This window comes from Mesoplodon bidens, assembly GCF_964165515.1.
Source record: "Mesoplodon bidens genome assembly, chromosome: 11".
Classification (NCBI taxonomy): domain Eukaryota; kingdom Metazoa; phylum Chordata; class Mammalia; order Artiodactyla; family Ziphiidae; genus Mesoplodon; species Mesoplodon bidens.
This window is the reverse complement of record NC_138167.1, coordinates 10,904,983-10,921,483: the sequence shown is the minus strand read 5'-3', so window position 1 is coordinate 10,921,483 and position 16,501 is coordinate 10,904,983. Positions and strand designations below refer to the sequence as shown.

The window sequence follows — 16,501 nt, the reverse complement described above, 5'->3', positions numbered from 1 at the left end:
ATTAATAGATGAAACTGAGATTTAAAGAGATTGAGTAACATTTCCAAAATCACCCAACTACTAAGGAGGTGAGTGGATTTGAGCCCAGGTCTCATTCCAGAGAGTAAAAGTTGTTAAACACCATAGTATGTGACCTTTCAACCATCGGAAGGAGATTTGTGAAGAGTTTGCATATAGTTATCACCAGTTATGGGGCCAGACTAAACCTTTTGATTCCAGGCAGACAAAACTAAACAGACCAGTTCTCAGGGACACAAAGGCAAGACTGGCCCTGCAGGAAAAAAAGAATGAACAAATCCTGGCCAAGTCACAGCCTGCCACGCTGAATGGCTTATCTCCACGGGAAAGCTCATGTGTGTATACACACACAAGTATGGATTAGAAATCTACGAAGGACAAGAATTCAGGTCCCACCAGTTTTTGTCCTAAATCTTCTTCCATCAGGTGTCGTGCTTGAAAAAATATTGGCCTTTTAAGTTAACAATCATACATTGGCAAGAACTGTTTGTGCATCAAAGATCCACAGGCTCAACTGATTTGGCAAGGGGTATGCATTTTTAACTGCCAATCAACTATTCAGGTTTAAAAACCCCTCAAAAACAGAAATGGTGAGGGACTGACTGAAGCTTGCAGCAGGGGAAGTATTTAAGGGGAGCCTAAGAATCTCTGGGACAGTGGTGGTCGAGGTAGGATGAGGATGGGGGGCATCACTGTACCTTGTATCTGGCCTGTTTTTATCTGCAGGTAACAGGGTTAGCCTCCTGTGAATCTTTAGAGGGAAAAGAAAAGTTTATCTTATAAATGTCCTATCCTAACTTCTTTACCATTTGGTAATAATCGTTCACGTGCCTCAAAGTTTTTAGGAAATTAAGACATAAATGTCAAAACCAGCACCTGATATACACTCTTTTTCCCTCCACTGCCCATCCCTCCACAAAGTGGTAACAATGAGAACTATTCCTGATAATTGGGCATTAAAAACAACAAAATCATATTAACTACAGTTACCTATTCCCTAACCTATAAAGGTAAGCCTATATCCCTGTAGAAAATGGTACTTCTTTCAATTTACTGAGCATCTAATATCTGGCATGCAATAAAGGAACAATCTCAGTCATCAAAATAGGTATTATGACTATTAGTTTACATGTGAGGAAGCCTTCTGAATAGAAGGTGGTAAGTGGAGTAAACAGCTGGACACCTTGGAAACTGCCCTGGGTACATACCCTTGGTATTTTCTCACATTTCACATATTTATTAAAGCATTACTGTGCCATTAATCAACACAACCCCAACAGGCATTGTTGGAATGAGGTCATTACTTTAGGCCTCCGAACATGGGTATGTGTGGCCTAACCTTTGTATACTTCAATCACATGGGAGAAGTAATCCCAACATTCATTCCACAAGCAACAGAGAGACACAAGTACTAGTGGAAGCTGAAGGGAAATCTTTCTCTGATAGTAACTTATTTGTTCAGTGTCCTATCTTCAGGACACTGAACAAATAAGTGAGCTTTCAGAGTCAAAATCTAGTTGGTCTCATCTACAGCTATACCCCATCACCCAACACCTAGTACTGTGCATGGCATATAGAGATGCTCAATAAATATTGGGGAAGAAATAAAGACAGTCCATGTGAGAAAACGGGCCAACTACAATACTACCAAGGATGAAGACATACTCTTTTTTTTTTTTTTTTTTCCAAGAAGACTTCAACTCTGACTCACAGGAAAGATGAATCCAAAGATGTGAAATCTAAACGGGGATCTTTTTTTGTGGACCATGAGGGCCAGGACAAAGCTTGTAGAAAAGGGTGAAATGGAAGGGTCAATTAAGGACAGATTGGATGGCTAGTGTGTAACGTTCAAATTCCTGATCTGAAATCATCTGTCCTTGCCTTTTCTCACATCTCACATATTTATTAAAGTGTTACTGTGCCATTAAGCAACACAACCCCAATAGGCATTGTTGGAATGAGGTCGTTACTTCAGGCCAGTGGTAGAACATAAGGGACATCAAGAGGGTGATTTGTTGTTATAAAGCAAAATCAAACCAATTACATTTCCACAGGAATCTAATATGGTGGAGATAAGACCATTATGAAGCTAGAAACTTGAGAAAATCATTTTTAAAGCTCATAAGCATATGAAACTCATGACGAAAGGTGCTGCACTGTTCTGCAACATGAGTGTCAGGGGAACAAACTTCCAACCTCGTGACTCAAGCTTCCGTATTACACATATTCCTGGATGTTTCCTTCATTTTAAAGAAATGTAAACATAAGCGTGTACATAAAAATGTCTGATACCGAAAACACAACCGCTGCCAGGCCAAGAAAAATCTGTTGACACCGTGTCGTCAGGGCCACACTCCCAAGACGGCAAGTTATTTTACCTTTTGAAAAGTATGGCCGGAGAGACAACTTCCTGCCCAAGACCAGCTCGAAGCCACCGCCTCCTTCCTAGAACAGGTTCCTGAACTGCCCAAACAGGGCAGGGGAGCAAAGGCCCTGGGAAGGGCAAGTAAAAATAATTCCCCCAGCCGCATTCGCACCTACTCTGTGTCTCCTCCGCCTTCAGGCGAGGAGGGAGAGTTCCCAACTCTGCCCACCTCCAGGCCAGTGGGTCCCTTCTGGTCTCTCTTGTCCGCCTTGAGGGTGACCTGCGGACCAAAGCAGCCCAGAAAGTGGATCAGGCCGACCCACCAGTACCTCCTCCAAAGGCCTCCCCGTTGCCCCCTGGGTCACCCGGCAGGCCCCCGCGATTACACAGTTCTCTCGACCGGACAACTTTCACCGACTTTATTGGCCCCCGACCCTAATGGGCCCCTCGCCGCCCACCTCCCCACTAGATCGCGCCGGCCCTCCATAACATCAACCGTATTCAGAAACACTGCGGGGTGGCTATGGAAAGAGCGTTTGCTGAGGAAGCCAGCTCTCCTGGGGCGGCGTCAGGGTCACTTGCTCTTCGCCTTCTGACTCTCCGTCTTCTTGGGCAGCAGCACGGCCTGGATGTTGGGTAGGACGCCGCCCTGGGCGATGGTCACTTTCCCCAGCAGCTTGTTTAGCTCCTCGTCATTGCGGATGGCGAGTTGCAGGTGGCGAGGGATTATCCTGGTCTTCTTGTTGTCCCGCGCGGCGTTGCCAGCCAACTCCAGGATCTCCGCCGTCAGGTACTCCAACACCGCTGCCAGGTACACCGGCGCCCCGGCTCCCACTCGCTCTGCGTAGTTACCTTTGCGCAGCAGTCGGTGCACTCGGCCCACCGGGAACTGCAGGCCCGCGCGAGAGGACCGGGACTTGGCCTTTGCCCGCACTTTGCTGCCCTGCTTTCCGCGACCAGACATGTTTGTCTCTCGCCTAAAACTCCAGCTAGGGGGAAAAAAACCCAGCGGTCCAGTGCCTAGAATGGGAGGGCAACGTACCACATCTGAACTGCCTCCACCAACACTTTGCTGACACTAGGCAGTGCCTTCCCATTGGGCGCGGCAACAACCTCGGCTCCGGTGACCAATGACAGGCAGCCTCTTCTCCCAATTAGAGCGCTGGCAGAAGGACCGCCTTCTCCATCTTGCTCCAATCAAAAGAAAAACTGCTAACCCTCATTTACATAACCTCCCATATGAATACCCTGGGCCCGACTGCTCCGCCTTTAGGGGGTCAGTTGAACTTACAAGATCCTGAGGTTTCAACGTCCTCGCTCACTCCCAGGAAAATAACGTCTTAAGAATTAAGTAACCAGGCTTCCCTAGTGGCGCTAGTGGTGTAGTGGTTGAGAATCCGCCCGCCAATGCAGAAGACACAGGTTCTACCTCTGGTCTGGGACGGTCCCACATGCCACAGAGCAACTAAGCCCGTGTGCCACAACTACGGAGCCTGCGCTCTATAGCCGGCAAGCCACAACTACTGAGCCCGCATGCCACAACTAATGAAGCCCGTGCTCTTAGAGCCTATGCTCCACAATAAAAGAAGCCACTGCAATGAGAAGCCCGCTCACGGCAACAAAGAGTAGCCCCTGCTCACCGCAATTAGATAAAAAAAAAAAGCCTGCACGCAGCAACGAAGACCCAATGCAGCCAAAAATAAATAAAAATTAAGAAACCATGGTAAGAAACAGAAAAATCCGGACTAAAGTACAAGGCCTGAAGCAAGAAATGCCTCTAGCACTTGAGGTCGCAGGGTATGCCCCCTATTTTTGACTTATTATTATTATTATGGACACCTTTTATTCTTGTAAACAAGAGAGATCTCTAACTTGAAAATGTTCTAACCTTGATTTCTTAGTAAATATTTAAAAGCCAACCTATTTTATCATTACAAGAATCCTGACTCTTCAAGACTTTTCTTCTTTGAGTCAAGGATTAAAATCATGTGGTACAATTTGACTATTTAGGATTTTTTTTTTCCAGCCATCCGGACAGTGTTCTGAGAGCTCTTTTAATTCTTCTTTAACAACAATAACAGTAACTTTTTTGTGCTATGGAGATAGGAAAGGATAGGTAAATAATAAGCATTTAGGTGTATATATAAATATTTACCATAAAGCTTTCCCGCTGGAAAGGCTTATTCATCAGGACTAGGGACAGGGAGCACAGTTTACTAAAATATTTGTTCCTCAAGGTGTTAAGTACCTGGGAAAGAGTTATGAATCATCCTCTAAATACTGCTGCCTTTTATCGCAGTAAACCCTTTTGGGAAGACAGACAGTCCGATCTCCTAGAGGGGCGACACTAATCAAAAGTTTCGTTTTTGCTCAGGGATTCTCTTAAGAAAAGAATGGAGAGCCTCCTAATTGGGGATCTGCAGTATAAATCACTATTTAAAGCCACGATCATGGCATCCATTATTTTACAAGAACTTTGAATTTTTAAGTGAGAACCTCGGGTTTTAATGAAATAAGAATATTACAGTATTTTAACTAAATAATCACAGAAATAGTTATTTGATTGAAAAGCAAAAAACGCGCTTCGGCTGGAGGCGGCGGAGGCAGTAAAGTCTGCCACCTGTGCAGAAAAATCTTCAAGGGAAAAGTCTGGGGGGATTGAGGGGGAATGGGTAAGGTTAGACTTTTTGAAAGGATTTTAGTTCTTTCTCCACGGAGCCCCCAAAAGAAAAAAAAGAACCATTAAAAGATTTTCTCTACCCCAGCTAGTGACTTAAAAAGATCCACAGGTGTAAAGCAACTGCTTTTAAATTTAACATGTAGTAAAGCATTCCTGGTTCCTATTGATTTTCACATTAGTCTGAGAATGGTATTATAAGAGTAAGCATTCCGTTTGAAAACTATAAAATTAGAATTCCCGCGCCCTACAGAGAGAGAGAGAGAGAGAGAGAGAGAGAAGGCAAAATAAATTTTATCGAGTCTTTCCTCAATTTCATGGCAAAAATAAGAAAAACTTTCCCAAATAAGCAAACAAGAAATTTTTTTTTTTCCGCTATGCGGGCCTCTCACTGTTGTGGCGTCTCCCGTTGCGGAGCACAGGCTCCGGACGCGCAGGCTCAGCGGCCATGGCTCACGGGCCCAGCCGCTCCGCGGCATGTGGGGTCCTCCCGGACCGGGGCACGGACCCGTGTCCCCTGCATCGGCAGGTGGACTCTCAACCACTGCGCCACCAGGGAAGCCCTATAGGGAGAGAATTTAAATTAAAAAAAAAAAAAAAAGAAAGAAAGCAATCTCCTGGAGCCTATAGCTCCGCCCACTTTCTTGAGGTTTTCAAACAGGTCCGCTAGAAGGAACTATAAGCCCAGGTTCACAGCTCATAGAACTACTAGCAGCTTGCTTTTCGGTTTTATCCGTGTGTCGTGAAAGATGTCCGGCCGAGGTAAAGGTGGCAAAGGGCTGGGCAAGGGAGGCGCTAAGCGCCACCGGAAGGTCTTACGGGACAACATCCAGGGTATTACGAAGCCCGCCATTCGCCGTCTGGCTCGCCGTGGTGGTGTAAAGCGCATCTCTGGCCTCATCTATGAGGAGACCCGGGGAGTGCTCAAAGTATTCCTGGAGAACGTGATCCGTGATGCGGTGACTTACACGGAGCACGCCAAGCGCAAGACGGTCACGGCCATGGATGTGGTGTATGCGCTGAAACGCCAGGGCCGCACCCTCTACGGCTTCGGCGGCTGAGGTGTGCCTGCGGCTTATCTCCAGATCCCAAAAGGCCCTTTTTAGGGCCCTCAAAACGTCAAGAAAAGAGTTGGTAGCGCTTAAACTGCCGTGTGAATGTGCAGATAGGTGCTTCAAATGAAGCGTTAATTGGGGTTAGGCTTGAGGTTTGGGGAGGTGTGAGCAGCAGAGCTCGAGCGGGGAACCCAGCGTCCGCGCTTAGAACGTAGCCTGGGAAATGCGGCGCAGGGCAGTAGTGACCTTGCTCTCTGTTTCAGAGCCGGACTGCCGACTTTGGATTCCTTTTGGTAAAAGAAGGCATAGCTACCTTTCGAAACCCACGTCTTGGAAGTGGTAGACTCTTCTTAGCGGCGGAGGCTTTGGGCCCTGAGCATATATAGAATGGCTTGTATGCAAATAGGGTGAGCCGGCTATCCTCCTCCGATTGGATAGGAGGCGGAAGAGGGGGCGGTTCTCGCTGGTCGACCCCACCCCGTCTCTGAGACCGCGGATATCGCGGCGTCCAATAGGAAAGCTCGAGGTGCAGGCCTAGTGTGGCGCGCCGGAGTCTGCCGGGTGTGAATATTTTATTTTTTCACTGACTTTGTAAGGGGTAACCCAGCTCAGGCGCTGAATGCAGGGTGGCTGCGTGTGGGCGAAGTCCAAGGCTGGGCCTGAGCCCTCGGCCCCTGCGCTAGCCGTGGGTCAGCTGCACAAAGATAGACGCGCCGAGCAGGTGAGCGTTCCGATCCCGGCGTACCCTGCGGCGGTGCTCGAACTCCTAGACGTGGGGAATCCAGGAGTTAGCCGGCAGCGTGGCCGGGGCGCAGGGCAGCGTCCTGCCCAGCATCCATGCGCTGCTGTTGCTCGGGAGAGAGGGTCGTGTGGCCCGGTAGCAGCCGGGAGATAAACCCTCACTTCCTAGTAAAAGTCGTTTTCCGAATCGCGGGCGGGGCTGAGGAGAGGAGAGAGGAGGCGAGTTGGGTTCTAAGGGGTTCAGTGAAAAGGATGTGGCGAGAGAGCTGTGTAGTCGTGGAGTCCTACGCAGTGATCCTTCCCGGGAGAGCAAGGAGCGGTCCGTTTGCGGGCGCTTTTTTGGGTCGCCGGCGGAGCTGGAGACGGCGCCCCACCTGCGTTCCGCAGGCAGGGGCCGCCAGCGGGGCGAGGCGGGAACCGAAGTCATTAAAGGGCCTCGCTCGACTCCTGGCTCTGTCACTCCTAACTAACCTGTTTATATGAGGGAAATGGGGAAGGGGCTTAAGGCCCCCAAATGCGGTGTGATCCCATGCACCTTAACTGATCTCCCCCAGCTCCGGCTTGTCTAGACATCGTGAAATCACTTAGCTTCCTAGAGGTGGTTGCCTGGATTGGCTTTGGGGTAATTTCCCAGCCTTGACTGCGATGTATGTGTATCTCATTTTAAGCGATATATCAATATATCTCATATGTACTCTAGCCAGGGAAACATTTCTTGTATTCTCTCAGCAGAGGCTGGCATCATATCATTTATTGAATATCAGACACTTTGGGACAAATTGTATTCCATGATTGCATTTGGTTCCCCAGCAAATTTACGAATTATTTATTATTAATTACCATTTTACAGATGAGGAAACTGATACGGGGTGGGGGGCAGAACTGAGCCAGGATGTGAACCCAGCCCTGTTGGATGCTGCACGCTTTGACCTTAACCGTTATGTGCTACTGATTCTGCCAGGGAGACTCCCGTCCCTATTTGCTGACATTTCACTTCTAAGTGCTTTACTCAAGTGTATCCATGGTGCTGGTATTAATTAAATTTCTGGGGCAGTGAGACAGTCCCATAAGTTCAACTTTCTTTAATTCAAGTGAAAAAACCCCTGAGTTACTTAAAAAGAAGCAGCAGGGTCTGGCACACTTCTGTGCCGTTGTATTTGTTGAGTGAGCGAATGAGTGAATTTGAGTAGATAGGTAATGTACCTATTAAATCCCCAATTTAGTGTGAATCAGATTATTGAGGATGAAGGTGGGACTGCAGTGGAGCATGAAAATAAGTATTCGTATGATAATTTAAAATATTCTTTAAGTATTTAAGTTATTTGGAATTAATTTTTTGTTTATATTTTTGATGGTGGCCTCAATTTTTTTGAACCTGTCTAGTAGAACTTTATTTTCCCTTGTAGCACAGCTTTTTTGTTTTTGTTCATGTTTTATGTACTTTATAAAATATGACCAAATTATTTGAACACGAGAAATCTTTTGTTTTTGTCTGTGAGTATGAGTCCCATGGTAGTGTCCAGTCCTGAAGTAATCATTTTCCAAACCAAAACTGGGTCACATGATTTGAGAATGCAAGATATCTGAAACTAGAACTGACTGAGATTTTCTGAAGTTGACTAATAAAATGCCTTCCTACACGTTTGTTAAAGAACTTAATTTAAAGCTGTTCTATAAGGCTTTTCTTACAATGTGAATGAAATGCTGTTGAAATTAGATCCTGTAGCAAAGTCATCTCTTCTGAAGTTGAACATTTAATGCCTCTTTTGTCCCAAGAACTGTTAACTTTTGAAGATTCAGAGATAAATAAGCCATCAAGAAGCTTCTATTTTCCAAGTAAAGAGCGAGGGAGGGGGAAGACATCTCTGTGGTACACAGGTGGTTTGCTATAATGGAGTGGCATGAATGAAACGCTCTTGGTGTACAGAACAAATTTTATCAGGCCCAGGGGTGTCTTCAGAGATCAGGTAACATTTGTTCTGAGCTGAAGGCCCTTTGGGGAAGGAGAAGGCCACAGCAAGCTTGGGGAGCAAACAGTGTGAACTAATGCCAGAGTAATTTCTAGGCATGATGTATTTGGGAAACATTCTAATGTTGGATATTTAATTTGTCCTGTTGCCTGAGAATAATGTAATGGACCAGGTAAACAGTTGGATATAAATTGAAACCAAGTCCAAACAAGCCAATAGAAAAATGAGCAAAAGACAGTGGAAAAACATGGCCAATAAGCATAAAAAGAGATGTTCAGTTTGAGTCATCAGGGAATTGCAAATCAAGACCACAGTGAAATGCAATTTTTCATTCACTAGGTTGGTAAAAAATTTTTAAACGACAATAGTGTTGCACAGAATTTCGTATAACACTAGTAGGAGTATAAAGTGATTCAACTATTTTTGAAACAAAACTTTGTCATTGTCTTGTGAACTTGAAAATAGATTCACATTTATGCTGAACCAGCAATTCCATTCCTGCATATTTACCCGAGGGAAATGATAGCCCTTCTGTACATGGTGCATGTTCACTAAAGTTCTTGGTAGAGCTCTTCACAGTAGCAAAAACAAACCAGCTGCACATGGACAAGAGACTGGATGAGTAAGTTACGGTGTGTTATAATTTGGCAGTCAGAATGAACTGATAAACACAGTCAATTCATGGTGGTCTACAACACATGAAGACTTGTGACTTTATTTATTTGGCAGATATATATTCTAAACTAATATATGGTTGAAGATCACCTGTGGGAGTCCTGAGGAACTAACTGAGCATTGCTGCCTTCCACAGAAAATTAACAATTTCTTCTTCTTTGGGCTGGATGCTGCTATCAACCTGTGACCATTTTAGTGCCCTGTGGGTGTCCCAGCTTGTTGAAGAGGCTCATATTCTACTTCGCCTCCTTACAGATTTATTCTCCATTGCAACCCTAGAGTGGAGGCTTGCTTACCTCTCACCTTCAGTTGTTATTTCACTGTCCTTTTATTTTTTATTTTTTGTTCTTTGATTTCCCTTATTTTCTTCTGGCCATAATAATGCAGTGTTTGTGCTAGAAGGTTCATTCAGATTGTGTAGATTGCCAAACTGCTGTAAGTGGATTTCACTAACTACAGCATTTGAATTTATGTGTTTTCCCTGACTAGTCTGTGAACTCCTTGAAAGCAAGAATCTGATTCATATGTGTACCCCTAGAACCTCAGACCTAGAATCTGGAATACTTATAGGCACTTATTAGTATTTTGGGAAAATTATCTATTTGATAATATGTTAGCATATCTTACTAAAATGAGTTGTTTTCCATATATTTTCATTTTCTGAAAAGATTTTATACCATGACAATTATCTGTCCCTTAAATTTATTAGTAAACCATTTGCCTTGACCTGCCCTGGAGGTTATGTTTTGGTTATCTTTTCAGATTCTTTAACCATTTTTATTAGTCAGCAAAGTGACCTGACAGGTGGAGAGAAGGGCTACCTTAAATATCATATGTGGAATATTAAAAACTTAATAAACAAACAAAAATTGTAGTTGATGTTTACCCTTAAGTAATTCTTTAATAACTGGCATTAAACATTATGATAATGATTATATTCTGATATAAGAAATAAGTTTGCTTATTATCAAATCCAAAATTCTACCTAAATATTTTTGTACTTACATACATAAATACCTACATATTTTGTATTCTAAGGTTATCTTTCACAAAACTCTTTTCCTTGAGCTCACTCAAATAATAATGTCCCAAAATCCGAACAACTGCTTTACTATCTTGAAGATTATAATCGTGCATAACAATAAGTACTTGGTGTCTAATACTTTCTTATGGGATATATGAAATTTGATTAAAAGCAAGCTATCTTAGAGATAAATTTTATATTAATCTTGCAATTTGCTAAACCTTTGAATTAGGCATTCTAGATATATAAAAAAGAGATACTTTTATATTTTCAATTAAATACCTGCAATTCTGCATCATCTTTACTCATCTTCATTGTCATAATCATTGCTGCCAAACTCTTGGGTTTTGTTTTGTTTTGTTTTGTTATTTATTTTATTTATTTATTTTTGGCTGCATTGGATTTTCCTTGCTGTGTGCGGGCTTTCTCTAGTTGCAGCGAGCGGGGGCTACCCTTTTGTTGCAGTGCATGGGCCTCTCATTGCGGTGGCTTCTCTTGTTGTGGAGCACGGGCTCTAGGCTCCCAGGCTTCAGTAGTTGTGACTCGCAGGCTCTAGAGCACAGGGTCAGTAGCTGTGGCACATGGGTTTAGTAGTTGTGGCTCACGGGCTTAGTTGCTCTGAGGCATGTGGGATCTTCCCAGACCAGGGCTCGAACCCGTGTCCCCTGCATTGGCAGGCGGATTCTTAACCACTGTGCCACCAGGGAAGCCCTAAACTCTTGTTTATTCACTGAAGAATAAGATAAAGAAACTGGAGGAAGGTGCTGCCTGTGTTCAGCCTTTTTAGGAAATAATTTTCTTATAGTTTTGTTTCTCTGCAACTTATAGTGGTTTTATATTTTTAACTTAATCTGACAGTTAGCTTTTAATAGAATTCAGTCCATTGTCACATTTAAACAACTATAAACATGATTCTTTCTTTCCATCTTTATGTTTTTCTATTGCTGTTCCTTTTTGCTATTTCTACTGGTTTTATCACGACACTGTGGCAGACATCACTGGCAGACATCCATTATCCATTCTCCCGTTTGTTCTTAATACCAGAACCTAAATTTTGGGGGGAGTGATAATGCACTCAGGAGAAAAACTGTATTTTCAAGGCCCCTGTGGTGAGAGGAGGGCCCTATGGCTGGTGGAAGCTGTGGGTGGAGCTTCTGGGAAACCTGACTAAAAAGGAGGGTAACTCAGATGAGAGATCCTTTGTAGTTCCCTTTTCCTCCTCTTTTTCTACTTGGAGTGTGGGAGTAATCATGGCCGGGTAGCACTTAGAAGATGGCATTGAAAAAGGAAGTCGAATATTCAGGATATTGGAACAAAAAAATTAAAGGAGCCTGGACAGTGATGACCTCGTGAAGCCACTGTTGTCAGCCTTGAGTGGTCTACTTTCAGGGGCATGAGGGAAAAAAATAAACTTGTATCGTCGGTAAGACCCTGTTATTTCAGGTTTCTATTACTAATTACTAATCGCCCCAAAGTAATACCAAACTGGCAGAATGTATATTCCCCTTTCTTCTTTGTTAATTTAGAAGTAGTACTGTATTTTTTATTACTGGTTACATTCTCTTTTGACATGCACAGTTAAACCATATTCTTTACCCTTTTTATAAAATACCAGCTTTTGCACATCCAGCCCCTTCACTGTTCCCCCTGCCTCAGAAAGTGGAGATTTCAGAATATATGTACTTCCCCGCCTTCTGCCTTTACTCACAGGTTAACATCTTTTTAATAGTTTTATTTTCTTCTTTATATCCCCTGTCAACTCCAAAGATTTGTTGAGATGATTTAGCACTTTATTTCTAGACTATTATGATTTCTCTCGCAGAGTGCCTTTTTTTTTTCAAGAATCATTATGTAGCATTTATATTACAAATTCCCAATCACTGTATCATTATCTACTCAGACTTAATTATACATACATTGCAGGAATCATAGCTCACTACTATTTGTTCTCTTCTTCATCTTCCCTGATTTTGAAGTCTCTGTTCTGATTTCTTTTTCTTTTTTTTTTTTTTTTTTTTTTACTTTTGGCTGTGCCATGCAGCATACAGCATCTTCCCCAATCAGGGATTGAACCCATGCCTCCTGCAGTGGAAGCACGGAGTCCTAACCACTGGACTGCCAGGGAAGTCCCCTGATTTATTTTTCAATTGAGTAGTCCTTTTTGAAGAATTTTCCTTAGGTGAGGTACGTGGGTAATAGAGTCTATGAAATTTTGTAGCTCTAGGAATATCTTTCCTTCACCCTGGCTGGTAAATGTTATCTAAATGATATATAGACCCTTAAGTTGTAGCTCTTTTTTTTCCTCAGAAGTCTGGATAGTGTTCCATGGTCCATCAGCTTCCAATGTGCAGCTAAGAAGTCCCATTCTCGTTCACTGGCCTTTATTCATTTATTATTTGTGAGATTTTATTTTTATCCTTGGAGTTCAGTCATTTTACCAGGATATATTTGAAGGTATTTTGTTCTTGTATTCCATTACTGTGGTAACTCCTTTTCAGTCTACTGACTCAACTTATTCTTCACATTAGGGAACTGCTTTCCCTGAATCAGAGCCTAAGACAGGGCTTGGGTGCAGATTGTTTACTGAGGGAGTGCTTTTCAAGAAAATGTGAGGGCACAGTGGAAGCCAGGTAGGGAAAGGAAGTTATTTCCAAGGGCAGGTAAAGTCTAGCCTTGGTCTGATCCACAGGAGTTTCTGGAGAGGGAATTATAACTCTGAATTGTCCCATCTTAAAGCAGAGGCCACAAAACATGTATAATATAAACATATTTAAAAATTTTCTGAGGTAAACATATTTTTAAAATAAGAAAAAATTATGATTAAATATTTTATTGTGGTATGATCAAACATGGTTTTATCCATATCTTTTCTTGAGCTTTTTTGGTGGTGTTCTGGATTATGTCAATTTATTTCTTTTTCTCAGTTTTATTGAGAAATAATTGACATACATCACCAATGGTTTGATTTGCCTATATTGTGAAATGATCGCAACAATAAGTTTAGTTAAGAACCATCATCTCATATAGATACAATAAAAAGAAAAGAAATCCTCCTCATGATGAGAACTCTTAGGATTTAGTCTGTTAACAACTTTCCTATGCAGTTGACCTTGAACAACTCAGAGGTTGGACACACCAACCCCCGTGCAGTTGAAAATCCTCCTATAACTTTACAGTCGGCCTCCTCATTTGGTTCCAAATTTGTGGATTTAACCATCCACAGATCATAGTACTGTAATATGTATTTATTGAAAAAAATTCATGTGTAGGTGGACCTGTGCATTTTAAACCCATGTAATTCAAGGAATAACTGTATATCATCCAGCAGTGTTAACTATAGTCATCATGTTGTACATGATATTCCTAGTACTTACTTATCTTATAACTAGAAGTTTGTACCTTTTGACCACCTTCCTCTAATTCCGCCCCCCACCACCCCTCTTCTATAGCCACAGATCTGATCCCTGATCTCTTTTTCTGTTTTCTATAAGTTTGGTATGTTTGTGTTTTTTTGTTTTTTAGATTCCACATATAAGTGAGACCATTCAGTATTTGTTTTTTCTGTCTGACTTGTTTCACTTAGCATAACACCTTCAAGGTTCATCCGTGTTGTCACATGTGGTAGGATTTCACTGTTCTTTATGGCTGAATAATATTCCATTCTTTATCCGTTCATCCATCAATGGACACTTAGGTTATTTCTGTATATTGGCTATTTCAATAGTGCTGCTATGAACATTGGTGCAGATATCTTTTCAAGTTAGTGTTTTCATTTCCTTTGGATATATTCCAAGAAGTGGAATTGCTGAATTGTATGGTAGTTCTATTTTTAATTTTTTGAAGACACTCCATATTGTTTTTTATAGTGGCTGCTCCAATTTACAATCACACCAACAATGTACTAGGGTTCCCTTTTCTTCACGTCCACACCAACATTTGTTATCTCTTGTCTTTTTTATGACAGCCATTCTAACAGGTGTGAGGTGATATCTCATTGTGGTTTTAATTTGCATTTTCTTAGTGACTAGTGATGTTGAACATCTTTTCATGTACCAGTTGGCCATTTGTGTATCTTTGGAAAAATGTCTATTCAGGTTTTTGACATTTTTTATTTGAATTAGTTGCTTTTTTGCTTTTCAGCTTTATGAGCTCTTTATGTATTTTGGATTTTAACCTTTTCTGAGATATACGGTTTACAAATATTTTTCCCATTCTGTAGGTTTTCTTCATTTTGTTGAGAGTTACTTTTGCTGTGCAGCTTTTTAGTTTGATGCAGTTCCACTTGTTTATTTTTTCCCATTAGGTGTGATTTACAAAACAAACCATGACCAACACCCATGTTAAGGAGCTTTTTTCCTACATTTCCTTCTAAGAGTTTCATGGATTCAGATCTTACATTTAAGTCTTTAATCCATTTCATGTTAATTTGGAGGAGTGGTATAAGATAGGGATCAATTTTCATTTTTTTACATGAATATTCAATTTTCCCAGCAACATTTATTAGAGAGATTGTCATTTCTCCACTGAGTATTCTTGAATCCCTAGTTAAATATTAGTTAACCACTTATGCTTGGGTTTATATCTGGCTCTCAGTTCTTTTCCATTGGCCTGTTTGTCTGTTTTTATGCCAGTACCATACTGTTTTAATTACTATAGTATTATAGGATAGCTTGAAATCAGGAAAAGCCTCCTGCTTTGTTCTTCTTTCTCAGGATTCCTTTGGCTATTTGTGATCTTTTGTGGTTCCATATAAATTTTAGGAGATTTTTTTTCTATTTCTGTAAAAAATGGCATTGGAATTTTGATAGAGATTGCACCAAACCTATAGATGGCTTTTGGTAGTATTGACATTTTAACAATATTAATTCTTCCAGTCCATGAACGTGGGATACCTTTCTATTTATTTGTGTCTTCTTTGATGTCTTTCATCAGTGTCTTACAGTTTTCAGAATAGAATTCTTTCACCTCCTTGGTTAAATTTATTCCTAAGTATTATATTGTTTCTGATTCTATTGTAAATAGGATTAATTTCTTTTTCAGAAAATTTGTTGTTTGTGTATAGAAACGCCACTGATTTTTCTATGTTCATTTTATATTCTGCAGCTTTACTGAATTCATTTATTAATTCTAACAGTTTTTTGGTTTCGTCTTCATCTGCAAGTAGAAATAATTTTATTTCTTCTTTCCCAATTCTGATAACTTTAATTTTATTTTCTTGCCTGATTGCTCTAGCTAGGACTTTAACCTTTCACCACCAAGTATGATGTTTGCTCTAGGCCTCTGATGTATGGCCTTTATTTTGTTGAGATATGTTCCTTCTGCACATAATTTGTTGATTGTTTTTATCATAAACAGTTGCTGTATTTTGTCAAATGCTTTTCTGCCTCAGTTGAGAAAATCATATAGTTCTTTTCTTTCATTCTCATTGGGGGATTTTTGATTATGCAGTCAATATCCTTACTAGTAATTGGTTTATTCAGATTTTCTGTTTCTTCCTGATTCTCTCTTGGTAGGTTGTATGTTTCTAAGAATTTTTTCACTTCTTCTACGTTGTCCATTTTGTTGGCATATAGTTATTCACAGTAGTCTCTTATGATCCTTTGCATTTCTGTGGTATCATTTGTAATGTCTCCTTTTTCGTTTATAATTCTGTTGATTTGGGTTCTCTCTCTTTTTTCCTTGGTTAGTCTAGCTAAGGGTTTGTCAATTTTCTTTATCTTTTCAAAGAACCAGCTCTCAGTTTTGTTCATCTTTTCTGTTGTTTTTCTGTTCTCAGTTTCATTTATTTTTGCTCTAATCTTTATTATTTCCTTCCTCCTGCTAATTTTGGGCTCAGTTTGCTCTTCTTTTTCTAGTTCCAGAGGCATAGAGTTAGAATTTTTATTTGGCTTCATGCAAAATGGATAGCAGAACCTAGATTCTTATGCTAATCACATGGCAGGCTTTTTTTCCCTTGGTCTTTGCAGAGTAGAATGT

The 16,501-nt window shown here is 41.4% G+C and overlaps 3 protein-coding genes across 7 annotated transcripts in view; 2 read left to right on the top strand and 1 right to left on the bottom strand.

The window, feature by feature from the left end:
• Positions 1 to 2,773: 2,773 nt before the first annotated feature.
• On the bottom strand, positions 2,774 to 3,453 carry H2AJ (H2A.J histone). Its single transcript, XM_081248799.1, is given in 2 exon segments — positions 2,774 to 2,978; positions 2,981 to 3,453. Coding segments are annotated over 2 exon segments (441 nt in total). The 5' UTR covers positions 3,348 to 3,453; the 3' UTR covers positions 2,774 to 2,904.
• Positions 3,454 to 5,457: 2,004 nt separating this feature from the next.
• H4C16 (H4 histone 16) lies at positions 5,458 to 6,121 on the top strand (the record flags this gene model as incomplete). Its single annotated transcript, XM_081248760.1, has 1 exon — positions 5,458 to 6,121. Exon 1 carries the CDS (start codon positions 5,810 to 5,812, stop codon positions 6,119 to 6,121), a length of 312 nt encoding a protein of 103 aa, XP_081104886.1. The 5' UTR covers positions 5,458 to 5,809.
• Positions 6,122 to 6,716: 595 nt separating this feature from the next.
• Positions 6,717 to 16,501, top strand: part of GUCY2C (guanylate cyclase 2C) — a 112,759-nt gene continuing 102,974 nt past the window's right edge. For 2 of the 5 annotated variants that reach the window (XM_081248130.1, XM_081248126.1), the window contains exon 1: positions 6,717 to 6,836. In XM_081248130.1, the coding sequence (XP_081104256.1) occupies positions 6,735 to 6,836 (102 nt within the window). In that variant the 5' untranslated portion in view covers positions 6,717 to 6,734. The remainder of the gene's footprint in view (positions 6,837 to 16,501) is intronic. The other 3 variants (XM_081248128.1, XM_081248127.1, XM_081248129.1) reach the window with 2 other exon arrangements.